The sequence below is a fragment of the Mesocricetus auratus genome, unplaced genomic scaffold (genome assembly GCF_017639785.1).
Source record: "Mesocricetus auratus isolate SY011 unplaced genomic scaffold, BCM_Maur_2.0 Super-Scaffold_100011, whole genome shotgun sequence".
NCBI classification, from domain to species: Eukaryota; Metazoa; Chordata; class Mammalia; order Rodentia; family Cricetidae; genus Mesocricetus; species Mesocricetus auratus.
In genome coordinates, this window is record NW_024429195.1 from 4,119,300 (window position 1) to 4,141,271 (window position 21,972).

At 47.8% G+C, this 21,972-nt stretch overlaps 1 protein-coding gene across 1 annotated transcript in view; it reads right to left on the reverse strand.

Moving 5' to 3' along the window:
- Positions 1-21,972, reverse strand: part of Arhgef26 (Rho guanine nucleotide exchange factor 26) — a 118,038-nt gene that overhangs the window by 26,698 nt on the left and 69,368 nt on the right. Inside the window, exons 6-10 of the mRNA XM_005077925.4 lie at positions 20,772-20,924; positions 17,429-17,558; positions 14,187-14,261; positions 10,535-10,624; positions 7,730-7,884 (exon numbers count right to left, since the gene is read on the reverse strand). Of these exons, the coding sequence (XP_005077982.1) occupies positions 7,730-7,884; positions 10,535-10,624; positions 14,187-14,261; positions 17,429-17,558; positions 20,772-20,924 (603 nt within the window). The remainder of the gene's footprint in view (positions 1-7,729; positions 7,885-10,534; positions 10,625-14,186; positions 14,262-17,428; positions 17,559-20,771; positions 20,925-21,972) is intronic.

Here is a 21,972-nt window from a genome sequence, read left to right on the forward strand (position 1 = left end):
ATGGGAGAAGGCAGGGACATAAAGAGCTTGGAGGAAGAGGAGAGGGCCCTCTCGGAGTTCTGGCCAAGGTTCGGAGACCAGCAGAGCGCTGAGCTCAGGTTCTCGGCTTCTCATGTAAGTGACTTCTCCCAAATAAAGCATCATACGGCTTCCCTTCCCTGTATACTTGGTGTGGCTTAATATTCCTCATCAACGGATAAATGGCCGGTGTTAGGAAAAGGAAGTGAGTCTCAATCTCCTGTCACTGTCCCTCATCCATCTACCCTAAAGGCAAGGTGTTGGGACTTCCAAAGAATTCTTCTAATGCTCTCAAGCATTCTGACGGTGTGACTGTCGCTGAATGATACCTAGCTAGCTCTGGCTTCAATGACCCAGCTCAGGGACATCACCCGACTGGAACCAAAAGAGGCAGCTCTCTTCCTTCTATTCCTTTCTGACAGCAAGCCTGCTCTGGATACAGTCTGGGGAGTTTCCCCAGCCAACACAAAAGGAAAAGCCATTTAAGGATAGCTGCCTTTGGACAACCTATGTCTACACAGCTTCCTATCACTGGATGACACCCTCCTGCTACAGGCATCAACGAGCATGAGACTCAATATTCATAGGGGCAGAAAGTAAGCCTGGACACCAGATTGGCTGTGCACAGAAAGGGACTGAGCTCTGGATAACGAATGAGCCTGGACTCCCATCCCCCCTGGATTATGCGAAAACCACACATCTCTATTATGAGAGCCACTGCTATCTGGGAATTCTGCTGAAGGCCTAGTGCACGGTCCAACAATGAGTTTCCCAATGAAGAAGAGACAATGCACGATTTCCCAAACACACTTCATTTCTCTGGTTTTGTTTTCAGGCTCCAAGTGTGAGAGGGGTGATAATGCAGTATTTTTTACTGCTTAAAACCTTTTATATGAGGCCACGTTTACTGGTAGCCTAAAACATTTGTCGATACTATAATAAAAGTCAGAAGCAAGTAAAAGTTGCCTCCATGGAATAGTTTTACAAGTAGTCTTAAGTTTTGTGAATTGAAGTTATGTGGTCTTTACAGAGAGTTAGATGGGGGATGTTCCAGAAAATGTCAAAAGCCACATCACCGACAAGGCACGATTCTGTTCTTTTGTCTTTTTGTTTTTCTTGTCAAGATTAAATAATCATAGTGTTTATTTAAGAGGTGGGATGCAGTTGAGTTGGTAGAGTCCCTGCCCACCTTGTTCAAAGTCCCGGGTTCCATTCCCAGAAGCATATGAAACTGTGGTGGGTCCACACCCACAATCCTAAAGCCACCCTTGGCTACAGGGTGAGTTAGAGGCTAGCCTGAGGTACGTGTTGAAAGAAAGAAAGGGAGGAAGAAAAGAGAGAAAAAGAAAAAGAGAATGGAAGCTTATTATTTATAAAGACGAAGAAAGACGTAAATATCCTGCCTGGAGCCTGATACAGAGCAAAAGTGAACGATGAGGATGCACACGGAAGGGTTCATAGAGACGCACAGATAGAAAAGTCCACGGAAGAGTTCCTACACACAGAAAGAAGAGTCCACAGAAGAGTTCATACGCACAGAGAGAAGAGTCCACGGAAGAGTTCATAGAGATGCACAGAAAGAAGAGTCCACAGAAAGGTTCATACACACAGATAGAAGAGTCCACGGAAGAGTTCATACGCACAGATAGAAGAGTCCACGGAAGAGTTCATACACACAGAAAGAAAAGTCCACAGAAGGGTTCATACACACAGAAAGAAGAGTCCACAGAGGGGTTCATACACACAGAAAGAAAAGTCCACAGAAGGGTTCATACACACAGAAAGAAAAGTCCACAGAAGGGTTCATACACACAGAAAGAAGAGTCCACAGAAGGGTTCATACACACAGAAAGAAGAGTCCACGGAAGGGTTCATACACACAGAAAGAAGAGTCCACGGAAGGGTTCATACACACAGAAAGAAGAGTCCACGGAAGGGTTCATACACACAGAAAGAAGAGTCCACCCATCAGCCACATCTCACCCGCCCAGGACACCACAGCTGAGATTCAGCACATTTAGCTTCATAACGATCCCAGGGAGAAACAATCTGGTTCACTGCACCGTCATCAAGTTTCCCCGGGAACCAGTGACTCCACCACGAGAGAGACAGAAGACAACTGTACACACTCCAGAGGGCAAGGCTAAACCACGCCAGACTCCAAGAAGTTCCAGACATGAGACAGAATGCACAGTGAGTCCATGCAATGGGGCCTCCGTTTGGCCACCTGTGGGAGTTTGGGTGACAACAGCTCCCACAGGCTCATGAGAAGCAGCACTATCTGAAAGGAATAGGAGGTGTTTGGCCTTGTTGGAGCAGGTACGTCCTCACTGGAGAAAGTGTGTTACTGGGGGTGGGTGTTGGGTTTTTCAGAAACCCTAGCCAGGCGCAGTCTCTCTGCCCGTGGCCAGCAGATCCGGATGTGGAACCCTTAATTCTTTCTCCCGAACCGTGTCTGCCTGCATGCTGCCGTGACGACAGAGGATGGAGCCAACGGAACTGTAACCCAGTCCCATTTAAACACTCTCCTTTGTAAGACTTGCTGTGGCCATGGGGTCTCTTTGCAGCAACCGAACGCTGACCCAGACGGCATCAGTCTGACTGGTCCATCCTCAACAAACCCTTGTTGGTACTGAGCGTTTTTACAGCTAAGTGCCTGGCTAAGCACCGAGGACATAAAGGTCGCTACGAGACACAGGCTCACAGTGGACATTGAACGCTACGGCAAGGAAAGTGCCCGGTTTTGCTGGATCCCAGGGCGGTGGAAAACAGACTGTCTTAGAGAGTCGAATAAAACCCCTAGTGGTTGTGTGGCCACTAATGTAAACCTAACAGATGAGAACGTGGCCTAGAGATGGTTTTAAGTGAGGCGAGGGCTGAGCAGAGGCAACGTATTCCAGGTAGAGAGAGAAATCTGTCCCGGGGCTGGCACCTAACACTGGGGGAAGAGGCACAGATGCAGGAGGAGAAGGGGGAGGGGGAGGGGAGGGGGAGGAGGAGACCCATATGGATATGCCTGCAAGACATTTGTGCTGAAAGCAAGGTAAGACGGAGGGCATGTTTTGCAAAAGGGTTAAACTAAGTAGACTCATCTTCTAAAACACATTCTGAATGTGGACGGTAACCAGCGAGGAGGGGGGGGTTCCTGGTGCCGGTTGGGTTTGTCTTGCTGGAAGAAGTGGAAAGGGTTGGCATGAGGGCGGCGGTGACGTGCAGGAGGAGGCATCTGGCCAGCTGCACGGAAGGCTGGGACGAACCTCCTGTGGGATCCTGGCCAAACACAAGCAGGTAGGTCATCTTCGAGGGTTACCACAGCACTCAGAGGACAGGGGACCATGTACTAAGAAGGGAGTGGACTCTGGAGAAGGCCAGGTTTGGTGCAGAAGACGTGACTATGAAGAGTAATCTGTGAAACCACTGAACAGAGGCGTCCAGGTCACACGGCCGCGACAGCACTCTGAAAACTGTCTTCCAAATGGAGTGATCTGGTGTAATAGGGACACGTGGCCCGAAGCACCTTTGAGGCCAGCTCTGCAGATCTCTCAACCATGTTTCAGTGGGATGGTGTCGAGGAGGCAGGAACCCAGTGGGCTGGATTGTGCGCTGCAGAGAAAAGGGGTGGAGTCCTGGCTCCTGGTGCTTTGAAAGCTGCCCAGCTTACAGACGAAGCCTTTGCCAATGAACCAAGTCGTAACTGGACTTGAAGTAGGCTCTGCAATTCCACAACGGAGTGGAGAGATGGTGGGGGGGTCGGAGCCACACAGAGGCAGGTCATAGGGAAGCGCCTGGCAGGCGGCAAAGGACGCTCGGAGCCATTGAGAGCTGAAAGGAGCAAGGCCGTCCCTTCTGGACCCCTGAGCCGGCCACTTCACAGCATTGTCACACAGCAGCTGTAAGGAGACCAACCCAGGGGCAGAGCATCTGCTCTCATCTTCAGACAGAATCGGGACAAAAGAGACCAGGCGTGCGCCAGGCACCGAGTGAAAACAGGAGAGCAAACTGCCTCACAAACCTTTGGGGGTTTTAACCAACGAAGGTCTTAGATTCAGTTTCTACATTTCAAAAACAGGACCAGCCGTACTTTTAACCCCACAGGGCCGCACATGGGGGTAGAGGGAAGAGGCCGCTTACTACTGGCACGATATCAGCTACTGCATGCTCACTCGTACATATTAATCTCTACTATCTGGTAGCCTGTCGTGTTTATACACAGCGTTACTATTATTACTCTCACTGTTGTGCCAAGCGGTGGCGTGTACCAGGGGTCCTCAGGAGGCAAAGCAGGTCTATGGTCTGGGGGTTGCCCTGAAGTGGCTTCCACCTGCAGAGACATTAGGCCACTCCTGGAGATAGTTTTGTTATCATGGGGGGAGGGAGGGGGGTACTATCAGCAAATGGTGGAGAGAGACCGGGGATACTGCTTAACAGCTACGCCACAAGACCACCCCACAGCAAAGAAGCGTAGGCCCCAGGTCAACACTGCTGAGGTCAGGATCTAGTGGATCCAGGTGGCCTCCAGTAGGCCACAGCTTTAAACACCAAAGAGTTCGCTTTCTCATCCAAAGCAGTCACATTAAATGCATCCCTTTGAAATTTGGTAGGAGAAACTATCAATAAAATGACTAACAAGCAACCCAGACCTGATAAAATTTTCGGTTTTCATCTAATCTAAAAACAAAAAAGTGAAAAATGGAAGAAAAAGAAAAGGAGAAAAACCACTGTCTTTGGAGACAACCCTGTGGGGCTAACCTCCAACTCCTGCTCCGCAGACACCAGCTAGGAAATGTGTGTAATACGTTCTGTCTGCCAGTCTGAACCAGAGGAGGAAAAAAATTCACGGTCCGCTCGGGGAGCCGCTCTCAGTAGCTGGAAAGAAAGCCTCCCCATGTTGAAAACAACAACAACAACAACAAAAACTACTGGAGTCCCAGAAGCTAAGCTCCTTGCCTAACTAAACGTTATAATTTTAATCATTCCGTGGGTGGCTGGGTCAGCCCTGGAGAGCTGGCACGGACAGTGATCCCTTATCTCTCCCTTGTAGACACGTCTGAGTTACCGCCCGACTCAAAGCAGCTGTATCTGCTCCTCGGCTGCCTCTGGCATGCAGGGCATGAGCACTTGCCTCCTTGAAGCTACTGTGTAAACACAGCAGTACATACTGCACATTTCAATCCCAGCCTGCTTATCAAGCCTCTTTCCCAGACTCACATCAAGAACAAGCAGTCTCCAGTGGTGTTTCCTCAGGGGAGAGGACTTTAGACATCGGATGAAGCTCTTCACCCGGGGAAAGAAAGCACCAAAGTTTTGACAAAAGTTAATTAGGCGCCCACGCTGGCCTCTCCACTGGGGATGTGTGCCATGCTCTTTCTGTCACCCAGATTACAATTCCAAAAAAACAAACTATTACTCGAGCACATGAATTTGGCGTAACTGGGTCATCACGACATACAACGGCAAAGCCACCTGTGAGGAGCAGAATCGGAGGCTGCGTAAGAAACCGTCTGTCTTCACTCTCTATCAACTGACTAGTCCTGCGCAAGTTCAAGGATAAAAGCCGCACCATCCTGGTTTTAGAACTACCTGTAAAGATGGTAACTTTAACCAGTTTATCAGTCGACGGTCAAAACAACTCTGATATTTAAAATTGGCATGACACGCTCAACCTTTGTCATTCAACTCAAAAGGCGAGCTAAAACCTTGGTTTCACTGAGACAGCTGGAAGACGTTAGGGAATCAGGAGTTCTGATACTCGAAGGGAAGCACACAGTCGTGCTCCCTAAAACTTACTTCACGTTGAAAGCCAAGTACGGCGACACACAGTGTAATCCCAGCATTCGAGAACCCAAGGCAGAAATGATTGGCAGAGGCCAGCCTGGCTACAGAGTGAGCTTCAGGCTACCCCAAGCTAACCAGAGAAACTGTCTAAAACTCCAACAACTCTGAGAAAGAAAAAACTCTACAAAAGAAAACACGCTGTTTGTTAGATTCTTGGGAAGAGGGACCCTCGACTAGGAAAATGCCTCTATCCAAGTGGCCTGTAGGCAAGCCTGTGGGGCATTTTCTTGGCTAATGTTTGACGTTGGTGGGGCCATCATATAGAGGGCAGTACCATTCCCGTGCAGACAGTACTGTATGGTATAAGTGAGCCTTGGGCTAGCCAGTATTACGTAGCACCCCTCCATGACCTCGGCATCAACTCCTGCCTCAGTGATCCTACCCTGACTTCTCTCTGTGGAAATGTGGGATTAAAATAATCCCTTTCCTCCTAGAGCTGCTTTTGGAGGTCGTTACTGTTCTATTGTCCTAGGTGCATGTGCTAGTTTGGCCCCCATAAGCTCATACGTAGTGGCACTATCAGGAGGTGTGGCCTTATGGGAGCAGGTACTGCCTTGCTGGAGGAAGTGCCTCACTGTGGAGGCTGGCTTTGAGGTCTCCTATATGCTCAAGATACCATGCAGTGAGACACAGACCACTTCCTGCTGCCGGCAAGATGCAGGACTCTGGGCTCCTTCTCTGGTACCACGTCTGCCTGCCATGCTCCCTGCCATGACGACCGTGGACTGGAACCTCCGAACTGTAAGCCACCCCAATTCACTGTCTCCCTTTCTAAGAGTTGCTATGGCCATGGTGTCTCTTTCCCTTTCTAAGAGTTGCTATGGCCATGGTGTCTCTTTCCCTTTCTAAGAGTTGCTATGGCCATGGTGTCTCTTTCCCTTTCTAAGAGTTGCTATGGCCATGGTGTCTCTTTGCAGCGATACAAGTCCTGAGAGAGTATACAGCTGAAGAGAAAAACTCATAATTCAGTCTGGTTGTTTCGTTTCATTTTGACGTATCAGTCTACAACGTCAGCAACTCAGAGCTAGCATTAGGAGAAATCTCCCACGGTTAATCTGGGCATTTATTAGCGTTTCCACGGAAAGTCATTTCTACTGTTGAAACTCTATTTCCTGCGCTAACCATTCTGTCATACTCCATCAGCTCTGCCTCATTTCCTTCGTACATGGGAAACAACCCACGGTTTTCCATTCTTATTTCCAGTCTATAGTCTAACAAAGATGCAAAATTTATCTTATGCCAGGAGGAAACATGTGCCGCACATGAATAATGTCATCACGTGGTACATGTCACAGAGAACGTTCCCTGGAGAAAGGGGGGGGAGGAGAGGAAGAGGGGAAGAGGGAAAGAGAGAGAGAGGGAGGGAGGGAGAGAGAGAGAGGAAGAGGGGGAGAGAAAGAGAGGGGGAAGGGGGGAGAGGAAGAGGGAGAGAGAGAGAGAGGGAGAGAGAGAGAGAGAGCCTGAGAATGGGAACTGTTTGAGACACCAAAATCTCGAAAGGTGCATGGTAGAGGCAGAACAGAAAAGCAGAAGGAGAAGGTCACTTGCCAGTCCACTGAGGCACTCCATTCCCCCCCAGGAAGGAAGCACGCTCAACACCCTGCCATTCATGGGCACACCGCTTAGGTGAACAGTCACTGAGGTCATCGTTTAAACTAAGTCACTAAGTCACGAGGCGTACCAAGGTTGCCCCTAGCAAGTCCTTGACTACTTATTTTGATTTATCCAAATGTCCTATAACAAAAGAAGTATACACTTGTACTTAGAGACAGAGAAGGACACACGAGACTTCGACCCCACATTCAGGAATTACGCATCTTCCACTCGGGTTTTAGGAGGGTGGCGCCTTCACGGGCAGCGCTCGTCTGGCTCTTACCTCTTCTTCTTGGTGATAATGAGCACGTCGTTGAAGAGGAAGAAGTAGACTTGCTGCTTGGACATCCTCTTTGAGAACAGCACTGTGTCTTCCACGTAGGCCGCCAGCTCCCCTCTTTTCACTAACCACCGGGAAGAGGAAACGAGGGGGAAGGGCTATAAAGAGAGAAAGTCTCAGTGCCCGCATCCCAGTGAAGGCCAAAAAGACATAAGGAGCATCCGATGAGACGCACCATTATTTCACAGGGAAGTAGCTGCACGTTCTCCGGGAGAAAAATACACATTTTGTTTTCAAAACGTGAACGCTTATAGCTTGTCGGTACAAAAGTGAAACCACAAGAAAATAAAATGTTATTGGATTAGGTCACAAAAGCATGACTCTCCTATTAACTCTGAACTACAAATGGAAACTTGGCATCCAAAAAAAAAAACACTTAGTAGCAAAAAAAAAAACCCCAAAACATCAGTTTCTGTCACTGTCTTAAAGTAGAATGTATACGTATGGAAACCTGTAGATACCTGTAGTTACCAAGAGACATCTAAAAGTCTATGTTCGCTTTATGTAGTACAAAAGGACTCTTTTTTTCAAGAAGGAAAAAAACCCACAAAACTTACCTTCTGTCTACAGAAATCTACTCAGCTGTACTCTTGAGAGCACCTGTTTTTAAGTTTATGGAGTTTCCGCTGTGTAAACACATCCCTGAAAACCTCATTCCACTTGCTGGCATTGACAGTGCAGTTCTCCTAAGGAGCCCCTCAATCTCACAAGAAAGGCGGCATCCAAGGGATTACATTCTGTTTTTACTCTACTGAGTCTTACATAAGCCATCTGGAAACCTCTCAAAACCACAGAATCATCTGCACCCTTTAGAGGCCTTTCCTTTTTTTATTTTTTTAAATTAAGTTACTAGGATGCATACTGCCAAAAAAAAAAAAACTGATTTAAAAACATATATCCACAAAATAAGCAAAAGTTCCTGGATGTACACAGAACACAGGCACAGGAACACGGTCCAGAAGACGCCATCCTGTTAAGTGAAGAATGATTAAAAATGGCTAAAGGAAATTGAGGATATTAGAGGGTATGAAGAAGCAGAGAAAGGGTTTCATAGTTTTCCAACTTTATAAAGGGTTTTTATAAGAAGGCTGTTCATCCGCTATATACAAATTCAACAAGGGAGATGAAAGCTCACGGCTAAACCCAAGCTTCGCAAACTGCCCTTTAAAGGAGGTCCTGGGGTTTCCAGCGCCTTAAATCTGAATCACACGGTTATGTAATAGGTACAGCAGAGCCCTGTATGGTCAACGGAGAAAGAATTGCTTATGATAATCCTGACTAGTATGCTTAGGAATTGCTACAAGAACACACATGTGTCAGGTTAGGTCCCGATTGCTGCAAGTGTTGCCCTGCCTCCTGCCTCTACGGATAACGGCAGATGAAAAAAAAAAAAATCCTTCTGTGCTCTCCAGAAATTTCTTTGGCATAAACACTTTTTTTTAAAACAACTTCTTTTTTAAACTTACTGATACACTCGACTACATTCATAGGTACCTAAACCCCCAATCATCCTTTGTTTCCCCCGAAAGTTCAGTGGTCCTACTCCGCTTCATATTGATGTAGTCAGTGCTCTACGATAAATACCTGGGTTGTTTCCGATCCACTGCTGAAAACAAGCACCTCGTGGATACGTGATAAGCATAGCTGTGTGATCTTTACATTCCCCTGCACAGAATAAGCTCCTGGAAGCAGAATCGCTGGTTTTTTACAATAATTTGCTTTGTAAATAGGACAGCTGAGTTCCAGGGCTGTGACAGTCCCTGTTAGCAGCAGCCTGCCACATGACGTTCCTACAGCCTCGCAGACAGAAATCTTCTCACATTCCTGGACTGCTTGCTACCCTGGCGCCCACTGGCAGTTTCTTTATGAGTGGGATAAAGTCATTTTTCAAAACCGGGCGGCTTGCCACTCGTCTCTGGGTCAGCGGCTTCCTAACCTGCCATCCCCAGCTCGCGTCCCCTCCCCAGGGCGCGTCCCCTCCCCAGCGCTCGCCCGTCCCCTCTCCTCTCCTTGCCACTCTGATTTTACAGCCCAGGTGCGGTATGAACCCTGGATGAGCAGGGCTGCAGCTGCTTCTCCCCCTTCTGTGAGTCGCCTCTACTGTTTGGTTTTGTTTTTTGTCTTGGTCGTTCCTGCATAGCAAGCAAAAGGTTTACAAATTTCCACCGACGAACTCAGCACTGTTTTCTCTCTTTATGACTCCTACGCATGCCCTCACCATAGCGCAGGCGCTGTCTTCACCAAGCGCACTTTTCCGCTTGTCCGTGCATCCCGACTCCCGCTCACGGGGGGAGTGTCGGACAAGTGGTAGCAGGTGGCACGGGTCCAAAAAAAGAGTTACACGGGAAAACATGCTTGGGGGTGGGGGGAAGAAGTGGCCCACTGACTATCTCTTCTGCAAAAACAAAGCAGTAGTCTCACTTGGTTTGGAACACCGGGGTCCGTTATTTGGCAGCACCTCCTGACAGTGCTGGAGGATTCCCCTTTATCAACTCTCGGCTTCAACTGTTTTAACCGTTTGATGGTTTCCTGGGGAAGGTCACACCATCATGGCCTGGAGAGAAGCCTGCAGAGCGGCACCCCACCCCCACCCCACGAGGCATCTGGGAAGTCCTCTGTCACCTGCTCTTTTCAATTCGTGGGCGTTCTTTGAGAAGTGAATTGCAATTTACTTTGTTAGCCTTATCATTGTCTGCTTAGATGAGACTTGAGCCACAGTCGCACGATAAACATAGCCAGGGGGCTAACCTTAATTTTAAATTCCAGCTGGGAGTTAATCGTGTACATCATCTCCGTCCTCTCCATCTTCCGCGCTCCTTCATTGCACAGGCGAACCAACTGCGAACACAGCACTGGAGGGTTAAGAAACAGGAAGAGGAACTGCCCCCCCTTCACTTTACCTCGTATGGCCCGTTCTCCCCCCCCAGGAAACCCCGTTTCCAATTTCCGACCTCTCCCTGAAAACCATCTATCTCTAGAAGTTCCAGGACCCATCTCTGGTCATTAGGGAACCCACAGTGCCAGCTAGTTGGGACATACTGCTCAGATACAGGAAAGGAATGGACAGTGGGGCTTGGGGGTTGGGGCTTGGGTACAGATTTTCACGGTTGTTTCCCTCTGGGTTCCACAACCTCCACACGAGTTTAAATCACCCACTCCAGGTCTCCATCCATTCGGCTCCTGCCCTCTGCCTAGCTTCATCTTTACCTATGAGAGCCCCACTCTTCCTCAGGGCAAGCTACAGTCTCCTCTCTTCCAGACCAGAGCAGCAGGAAGCAGACTACCAACTTCAGAGACAGAAACCTAAGCACAGTGTTCCATATAGAGCGTGGGATCGCCAAGGGATGCTGGGATAGGGAGATCCTGGTAGTTCTTCAAGAACACCCAGGTAAGAGAAGCCCTGTTCAAGCAGAAGTACTGGATATCTGCAAAGAAGTGGGATTCCTGGGCCTCTGGTGGACACTTAGTATAGCGAACCCTACACTTCGCAAACCGTCTTTCAGAGATAATTTTAAATAGTGTCTTTCTTTAGAGACGATGAAAAGAAACTGTACATTATACAAAAGTGACATGGAACGCCCTTGTACGTGCTGAGAATATGCGTTGCTTCTATTGGTTGATGAATAAAGCTGTTTCAAGCCGATGGCCAGGAAAAAAATATAGCTAGGTGAGCAATCCAAACAAAGGCGGACCTTTAATCCCAGCACTCGGGAGGCAGAGGCAGGCGGATCTCTGTGAGTTCGGGGGCCAGCCTGGTCTACAGAGCGAGTTCCAGGACAGCCTCCAAAGCCACAGAGAAACCCTGTCTCGAAAAACCAAAAACAAACAAACAAACAAACAAACAAAGGCGGAGTTGGGGACACCGCGTAGCTGCCGAAGGAGTAACATGCTGGAGCATCGCTGGCAAGCCACAGCCTTGTTGTAGTGCAAAGGTTAATAGAAATGGGCTGATGTGCTAGGCGCTGGTGGCGCACGCCTTTAACCCCAGCACTCGGGAGGCAGAGGCAGGCGGATCTCTGTGAGTTCGAGACCAGCCTGGACTACCAAGCGAGTTCCAGGACAGCCTCCAAAACAATACAGAGAAACCCTGTCTCGAAAAACCAAAAAAAAAAAAAAAAAAAAAGAAATGGGCTGATTTATAAGAGAGCACCAGCCGGTAAAAAAAAAACCCCGAGCCATTGGCCAAACGATTACATTTAATATGAGGCCTCGGAGTGTCGTCCGAGGGGACCCAGAGTGGGAGAGAAACTGGTCCGGCGGAACCAGACAAAACAGAGAAGAAACACCCGACTACAACAAAGAGGAGTGAAGGTCTTTCCCACTCGTGCAGGCAGCAAGCAAGCAAGCAGGAGATAAGCAGGAAGTGTCTGGCACACCCAATCTCCGCTCAGCGGTGCCCCGCCCGTATGCCACCCACAGCGGCGACCACACTTTCTTTTGCTTTCTCAGAGACCATGTGTCCCACAGCAGCTAAACACAGAGTTTTCTATCTTCAAGTATCAGTTCCCTTTCAGCCTTCACAACTCTTTCTCTAGCTACTCCTGGCCTGATTCCTGGAGCAGGCAGCCAGCAGGGGCAGCTGGTAGTGTAGTGACCAGTCCCCCGTTTCAGCAGCCATGACAGGCTAACATGTGCTTGCATGACCTTGCCGCTCCTGTCCTGGTCACTAAGGTCAGATGCCCTCCTCGTGGCAAGGAACCAATCAGAAGTTAGCTGGCTGTGCTGTGCTTTACGGCTCTGGGTGTGCTTTACAGACAGTGTACAACAGTGATGTACAGAACATAGCAACCACCCTGGGAGGGCCTATGGGCCATAACAACCAATTGACCAATCAACAAAGGGCAGGTCACCCAAACCTGGAAGCGCACCAATCCCGAGACTGTTTCATATCCCTAGACACTCCCCTTATCCTGCCCTTTAAGATCCCTGCCTCGAGGTTGCTTGGGGTCTTTCTCCAGCCATCTGCCATGGTGGTGGGGGTGAGGGGCCCGAGCTAATGGGTTTAGCTTGTTAAACATCTACAATAAAAGATTCTTTGCTTTTGCATCAAAATGGGCCTCTTGGTGATTTTGGGGTTCAGAATTTGGGCACAACAGTAGCACCGTTGCACACCCTACCCATTGCTCAACATACTTCAGTGCGGTTCCTGTGTCGTCTACCTGAGGATGAACCCTGTGAACAGCTAAGTCAGACTTGCCTTTCTTTCTCTCCCAGGAGCGCCCATGAGCTGTTTGGTCATTTTCTAGCTGTTCTGTTTTCCTTTACTCTGGCATGTCTTATTTGTTTTTATGTCTCCAGTGCTGGTTACTTCCTTCTAAATAGGACGGAATATTGGTGGTCCCTGGCTTCTACCACGGGCTGCTGTACTTACTATCCTGCGCCCTCACGCCAGGTGAAACCCTTCGCACTCCAACCGCAAATACCACCCGAACCCGGGTCTCCAATTCGTTCCCTTCCTCTGAGCTCTCATCCAGAACACACGTTTTATAGGATCTGCATTACATGTCAAAAATGGAATTCATCTTTCCATAGTAATAAAAAGAGAAAATGATCCAGTTGTCTAACACGGGATTATAGCTCCTTGACATCTGGCCTTCAAAGTGCTCACCAATTCCAAGCCTACTGCACATATACATTTACACGCACATACATATACACACGATTATACATATACATTTACACACACATATACACACGATTATACATATACATTTATACACACATAACCACGCACGCGCACACACACACACACACGCACACACATACACATGCGCATGCACACACACACACACGCACGCACTCACGCATGCTTCTTTCCATCTTCTTACATGAATTCACAGCTTTATCATCATCTGAGACTATAGCCCCCAACTCCCTGGCATGTGCAACAGGCTCCACCTGTGCCCTCCCTCCCTCCCTTTCTCTCTCCCTCATTCCCTTTTTCTCTCCCTCTCTTCCCCTCTTTCGATGAGTTCTTCCAACTCTCCAACACTTGGGTTGGGTCCCTGCACACCAGTTACTCCTGCAGCAGACCTCAGCTAAAACATCACACTTAACCCCCACATCACTCGCCACCCTTTGTGCAATTCTACTTAAAGCCCGCCTTTCTCCTCATCTGCACATACCCACCACATCTGCCTTGTCACCAAACATTCAGAGGCCATCGTTGCTCCTGGTACACTGGTTTACAGTCTTGACAAACATTTGCTGGAGGTGGGAATCGACAAACATCCACTCACACGCTAGACAAGGCTGGACACGGATGGGCACACAACACAACACCTGTCTGAAACGGTCAACATCCCCGCTTCTTTGAGCACGGCTATGTGAACGAACCTCAGTCGTGCTAGACTCTCCCAAACTTTCTACATGGTCTACTGCTACCGTGGTAAACAGTTACCTTGCTCACTTCCTTCAGGGCCCTTTTGCAGACTTCGTACTTCGGAGAGTCCTTGGGTGTTTTTTGACATATCGTCTAAGGAGAAGCAGAAAGAGCATGGAGCAAAATAAATGACTACCCAGGCATTGTCTCTTACTCGTAAGAGCACTGTTCTTGGACACACTGTTAGAGATGAAGACCCTAAAACACAGCTAACAGGGCCAGAAAGTACTCTTTAAATACACAAGACCCAAATTAATTCACCTAAATAAGAGGGAAGATGTCAGAGATCAGTGGGTTGGCTGGCAAATCTCAGACCTGCCCTAAACTAGCTGTTTAACTGTGGGCCTGTGACTGGCCGCAGACAGACGTCATTTTCCTTCTCTGTAAAACTGCAGTCATGTCAGATGCAACACAGGGTTCTGCAACTTGGCCTCACCCATGCTGAACAAGTGCTCTCCAGAGCTGCCTCCCCCTGCCCTGTCCCAAGAGTTAAATGGTTAAGCAATCTAAACGTTTTATCTAAGTGCCTGGCATACAGTCACCTCCCAACAAGAGTCCTACCTCTGATGACCAGCTAAAGACAAGCTTGAACATGGTTGTCCGACATATGAAAATCTGAAACCATAAGTCTTTAAAAACGCAAACCTTTTTGACAGTCAGAACACTGCAAAAGGAAAACTCCGCACCAAGACACTGTTTCATGCACAGTATTAGTAGATACACGTAGCTGTCTTTAGAGTACGTATACAAGGGATGCTTGAAACGCAGACGAGTTTCATGTTTAGTCTTGGGCCCCATTCCCACGTCACCTCATCATACAAATGAAAATATCCCGAAATTACTGAAAATGTAAAACACATCTCGCTGCAAGCATTCTTAGTAAGGAACACTCAGCTTGTACATGTAACTTTGAAAGCTCGAGGAATGAATTTAATTGTTTAAAAATATCCATCTGCTTCAACAAATTTAAGCAAGTTTCCTAACGAGGTGAAATTTAAGAGGCAACGCTTGACTCTGCCTAGGTTCTCACACATAGGAAACAGATGAGGGCAAGTCATTGAGCAGGACAGAATATGGTCAATGGCTGGCAGGCCCAGTGCCTTAGCTACCAATGCGTGCGGTCTGTAAATGCAGAAGTCTGGCCGTTGGACTGCTACATGAGAGGAGTGTAGAGTGCATCACATGTGGGCTTACGTTAAGGATTCTTCCTTTCACATTTTTGAGCTATAAAGAACACATTTATACTACAGGGGCAAGGTTTTTAGAAACAGTACTTAGCCACGTTATAAGCCATGCATGTATCAGATACTTCATATTCTGTTCTGCTGCACTCCGTTCATGATTCCAAAGTCAGTTCTGCCCCCTTAATGGATATAAAAAGCAATATCGGGCTGGAGAGACAGCTCAGAGGTTAACAGCACTGGCTGCACTTCCAGAGGTCCTGAGTTCAATTCCCAGCAACCACATGGTGGCTCACAACCATCTACAATTCAATCTGGTGCCCTCTTCTGGCATGTAGGTAGAACACTGTATATGTAATAAATAAATCTTTAAAAAAAAGCAATATGAAAAACATTGAGCTATTTCCATGAGGGCAGACATCCTTCACTTGAATCTTTATGATAAAAAGATGTATATTTAAAAAAACTGCGTGCATACATCAACTATCTGAGAAGAAAGACTACAGCATCACTCAGAATCTCACAAAAGCACAGAGACCACCGTGTAACCCATGCCATAAACTCATCCAACCATCGCGCAGTTTGGTGTATCCGGAAACAGGAACACCATCCTGGCCTCCAAATGGTTAATTAATTATGTCCGCATTCTATCTTTAGATAGGATAAATACTGACCTAGAAAAAAAAATCAGCCGGATTGTCTGAAACTCCAAGTTACTCTATGGGGCAATAACGAACCACATGTAAGACAAGACTATTTCTCCTAGGGACGCTGAGCAGGGTGCATTAGTAGATACTACTAACTACACTCATGGATACTGCGTGGCCCTGGCATTGCTGGCCATGCACCTCTCAGAACACCAGCCGGCTGTGACTGTGTTCATGCAGGAAATGACGTCCTAAACCACGGGGTGGCGGATGACAAGGGGTGGGCAAACTTAGGCGACTGAGAGGACTCCGAGGAAGGGCTTACGGATTAGAACCCTGAAATAACCGGTAAGTTACGGCTGTCTGTCACTCAGCCGTGACGCAGCAAGGAAGGGACAACCGCACGCGCTTCGCCACACTTCACACGGTATCTCAGCATTTTACAGCGCGATGCGTGGAAGACGGGATCCATTTTTGCAGTTTCACTCCATTACATACCTCTGAGAGGTTTTACATCCCGTGCTTTGGTCTGCAAAATCAAATGCCGTCAAAAGCGGGTGCCACGCCAGTGGGGTGACCCAGTTTTAGAGTGCATCTGTGACAAACGTCGTCCTAATTAGATCAAAGGCACTGCCTGCCCACTGGTGAAGCAGCGGGTCCCATCGCAGGCCAGATGGTCTCCTTCCCTCCCTCGGGTGCCTCGCCATTATTCAAAGTCAAACTCTTTTTTTTTTTTTTTTTTTTTTTTTTTGGTTTTTCGAGGCAGGGTTTCTCTGCATTGTTTTGGAGGCTGTCCTGGAACTCGCTTTGTAGTCCAGGATGGCCTCGAACTCACAGAGATCTGCCTGCCTCTGCCTCCCAAGTGCTGGGATTAAAAGTGTGCGCCACCAACGCCTGGCCCAAGTCAAACTCTTGCTTCCTCTACGACTGTTATCTAACACCACATAGGATGCTGGGCCTTTCACACCACTTTACATAAGGCATGGTAGAGACTAGGTTATACCTGGTCATGTCAGGAGAAACTGGGCCCAAAGCATCTTGGAATGTTCAAGACACAAGGGGATCTAAAACAAAGGTCGCATGCTCAGTGGATCGGGCAGAAACGGGATCCAAGCCTCTTAACCTCAAAAAGCCAATATCACTCCCATTGCAAATAAATACATACATATATGAATAAATACATAAATAAATAAAGTGGGTAATGTAAGCAGGTTTCACCAGAGTGACCACGCAAGTCTAAATTAACAATAAGCCCCAGTGATTTCAAAAACAGACAGACTTTCTAACTGAATAGCAAGCAGCCTCCCAGTTGAGGGGCTGATGAAAGACATAGGCATCAATATAAGCAGAACGACGGCGAATTAGTCAACCAGACTTGCAGCAGCAGGCTGCCGATACCCAGAGGACAAAGTCATCAAGCCCTAACCCTTACATCCATCAGCAGGGGGAGGCGCGTCACTCTCTGCATGGGGAGGATGAGGAAAGAGATCATGGGTAAATTCCTGCAGTCTTCATGCGACTCGATCCGTGACAATACTTCCTTGAAGGAGGGGTTGGTGGCTCTGTGGGGAGAGGAAGCAGAAAGAAGTTTCAAAGAGACGATTTTCTCTGCAAGCTCAAGAGCAAACGAAACACGCTACCAAGTACTGAGGTAAGTCACCCACATTGCCAAAGACTCTTAGGCATACAAAAACAGCAGAAGGCATAACATGCTAGGAAACACAGGTGGCCTTTCTGCCTTCTCCATTTGACGCTGAAAAGAAGACGCGGTGTCCGATAATAACATTAATAATAAAATAGACACATGAACTGGACGTTTGAACTAGGATGCAAGCAAGGGGACACAGTATTGTTACGGAGAGAACATGTCGATCACAAGTTAGCGTCACACTGATCAGACCTCACACTTGATCATGTACAAACGCACCCCACCAACATAACCATGCTTCGTACGACTGTTCTGGCCCTGGGCAGACCCAAGACAGGTATCACCGAGGCAGGATTTTTCAAGGGGTGCTTGACCTTTCCAAAGACCCTGTTTCTAACAAAGAGAGGTCTCTTTTATTTGTGTTCGCTTCACTGTTTGGGGGTTGCAGGTTTTTTTTGGAGTGTGATGCTCTTCAGGCTGCCATCCAGCTTGCAACACCCCCCTCCCTCCAAGTCCTGGGGTTACAGACACGTCTAGCCAGGAAACCCTTCGGCCACATAAGCCAGAATATTTCTCTTCATCTCCCACTGAGTTGAAAATGGCCATGATGCTGGCATATATCCATGTAGCGTTGCCAGATACTCCATACAGAATTTCTATAGACCCTTAAGGGGGGGGATAGGTGGAGATGCCAAGGGAACAATGCTCACAAAGGCTCTAACTTGCAACAGAATGAAGTCAAACTGGACTCTTCTGACCCTGTTCCACCTTGATTTCTCTCCTTACTTTCCTCCTGTGGACGGCTACAGCATCCATAGCCCTCTTCCCGTGGCAAAGGAGGCTTGCAGAACCACTGGACTCTTCAGAACTGGGAAGGAGGGTAGTGGCCATGAGGACCATTTTATTTAAAAACAAAAATGTGACTTGAAATCCATCAGATGATGAGGTTCAAGGTCACTAAAAATAAAGTGTGAAAAACCTAGAATATCACATTGGGAGGAATTACGCAGGAATGTCTTATTTTTGTTCTCTCAAACTGGAGAATTTTTAAATTCCCTTTCCTTAATAGTTGTAAAAAGATTTTTAGGGAATTAAAAACAAATGCCACATAGGTTGCACATTTAAATCATCCTGGTCCCCAGGCCCCTCCCATGTCCAAAGGTCTGATTAAGAAGTCTGGGGTGAACTTGAGAATCTTTGCTGGTTGGGCTTTGAGGATTTCTGGGGTTTCTAATGCGCTGCTGAATGAGAAAAAGTTCCTGCCCCAACCTTGCGTGCCCCTAAAGACACAAACACTAATTTCCAAGAGAAAGCGCCCATGATGGTTTGATTAAGGTCATCCAGACAAAAATCTATTTTTGAGAGTCACAGAATACACAGCAGTAACTAGTCACATATTTTTAAAAAATCTACAAAAAGAAAATGAAAAACAATGTCCTCTGTAATTCAGGGCTCTGCTTTCAAACATGAACGTATCATGTTCAGCTACAGGGTCCTAGCCCGGTGGGGAGTAAAGGACAGTGACAGACAAATCTGGAGGCGTTTTTGGCATCAAGAGGGTAGAAGCTAGGTATTGGGCTAAATACCCGGTAAACCCTGAGAAGCCACCACAACAGACTTACGAGGCTTCGAAAATCCCCAAAGTGCATGAAAAGCCTAATCGCAAGATGCAGGCTGGGATTTCCACCCTACCCATGACGCAGGGATGTGGCAGGAGACAGCATTATCAGCTCTCCTTACCAAGCTGGGAGCAATCGCTGTTACCAGGAAAACTGAAGCTGCCTTTGGATTATTCGTGTCTCTCCAATAAAAGAATTTTAAAATAGACTTGGAAGGGAGTTCAAAGACACTTGTTAGTTTGAGGGGGAAAATACCAGGGTAGGCAAGCGGAGACCTCAGCAGGTGTCCGGAGGATAGAGATGGGGAAGAGGGAGACAGAGTTACACCTTTGGCAATGACGGTTGACAGGGCGCTGAACGGCAGAAAGGTGGGTGTCTGGGTACCGCTCACTTAGAAGTGCTAAGCCAAGGAGCTCGGAGTCCAGAGGGCACCCGATGCCAGGCTCTTGTGTCTTGGGGGCAAAGGACCCCGCCAGGGATATATGCTTATAAACAGAACCACAAACCGCTTAGCAAGAGAGGGAAAATGCTCCCTCCCAGCGGGTGAGCTGGGTAGTGTTGAGCCCGCAGGAACGTGATTCCTCTGGAGGACATTCAGGTCACAACAGCTCCTCCAAGTCTGTACCTGAAGAGTTGTTCTCACGGCTTCCCCTCACAAGGAGCTTTTTTTCCCATATGCTAACTTAATGTGCCAGACTCTAGGACCCCATTCTCCTAAGCATCCCCTTAGCCCCTTCAAAGATCTCGCACCAGAGGCTCCATAAATGTCACTGCTCCAAGGAGAGGGTGAGAATAACAATAGCCAGGAAGTCTCAAACTGGGTTTACGGTGGACGACAATGACAGTATAAAGCAGGGACTTCTGACAACTGGGCCCCCTAAAGATGTAACAGTGTATCAACGGCTCAACAGTTGTCAACTTCTGCGCCTCACATTCGCATTCTCAACAGTCTTAAAGAGGCGAGAAGCAAGAGTGCTTGGCTCCTTACGGTGGCATAATTAAAATCTCCAAGCTGTTTTTTCCCCCTGCTCTTTTAAACCACAGCAACTCAACCGATCTACCCAGGGAGGGGGAGGCAGACCCTGCAATCCACGAGAACAGCGCACAGGGGTTAGACTAGTAAGGGAAACCCTGGATCCTAGTGTCTCCTGGTCCACTTAAGAACAGCCTCTTGCCCTCTGGCAAACCACTTAATAGTTACTTGCTTAGGAAAGTGGGAGGTTGGATGATGATGGGTCAAGCCTCTGGCCAACGAAAGGGTGTGTAAGGGGTAAGGGGTTGGGGGGATGATGACGCCAGCACACTTTAATTTCAAACTGCGTTGGGGAGAAAGTTCTCCACACTCCTCAGCACCCTCACTCAAAAAGTAACCCCCCTTACACATCCCTCAAGGAGAAAACCGTCAACTAGGAGGCATGTCTTTGTCCGTGATTAGTTAATCTCTACCAAGTGAGCTCTAACCAGAAGTAGGCTAGACATTCAAACCCCAGCCAATCCACCCTGCTCACAGCAACTTCTGCAGCGTTCTCTGCTGGTAGACCTCGTTGGTGCAGTACTTCACATAGGGATCAAACGTGGACGCCGTGTGCTTTTCTACAATGTCACTGATGTCGTCGATGAGGATGTTACTCTGATGTCTCGCCTCTAACTCTGTAAAGAATCTGAAAAAAAAAGGGGGGGGAATCATTTATACTTCTTTCAGCTTCAAGAAACAACAGTCATCCCCCGTGTAGGGTTTGAAAACAACAACACTACACCGTATTTGAGGAGATTTTTAAAAATTAATCAATCCCCCTACAGAGAAAAAGCAAAAATGGAAATTTTGTCTGAACTTAAATCCATTACACGCGTCGCTGCTTTAAGTCTTGATCTTTTTTTTCTCTTTTGGTTGTTCGAGACAGGGTTTCTCTGTATTGTTTTGGAGGCTGTCCTGGAACTAACTCTGTAGACTAGGCTGGCCTCGAATCCACAGAGATCCACCTGCCTCTGCCTCCCGAGTGCTGGGATTAAAGGCGTGTGCCACCACCGCCCGGCTAAATCTTGATCTTAGAACACTGGAGATCCTGGATATCCTTGGGGGAGCATCTTAAAAATAAACAGGCTTTCCTCTGTCTCAGGAGCTCTCCCTGATGCAGGAGGGCGGGCCATGCTTACAGATCGATCGTCTTGCCACTTGCAGGAGAAGCGGGGTAATGCTCCGTTTGTAATTCCAGCATCGGGCAGGCAGAGGCAAGAGAATCAAGAGGGCAAGCAGCAGGTTCTAGGCCAGCCTCTGAAACACAGTGAGGCCCCGTTCCCAAAGCAGACAAGAGAAGGAAACACATCCAAGCAAGGCACCCAAAGTGAACGCTGACAAAATGAATGTGAAAAGGGCCCGGTCTCACGTGCCCTTGCAAAATAAAAATGTTACTCTAAATACGTTCACACGCACAGTGCTTAATCTGCTCACAACTTAATTAGGCGGCAATTCAGAGTAATCAGGTCTTGCATCTGAGACAGATGGAACAGTCATTTAGCGTTGCCTGATTTAGTCATTACACCACGAGGGAATAACCACTGGCTGTAAATCATTGTTGGTGGTTCTTTTGGCTACCATGACTGAATAGTCTCATATAACTATCTGTTTGAATCCCTGCTTTCAGAGATCTTTGTGGGTATAAACTGGGAGACTGGAATTCAACAGTAAGAGTGCACACACCAGGACATGAG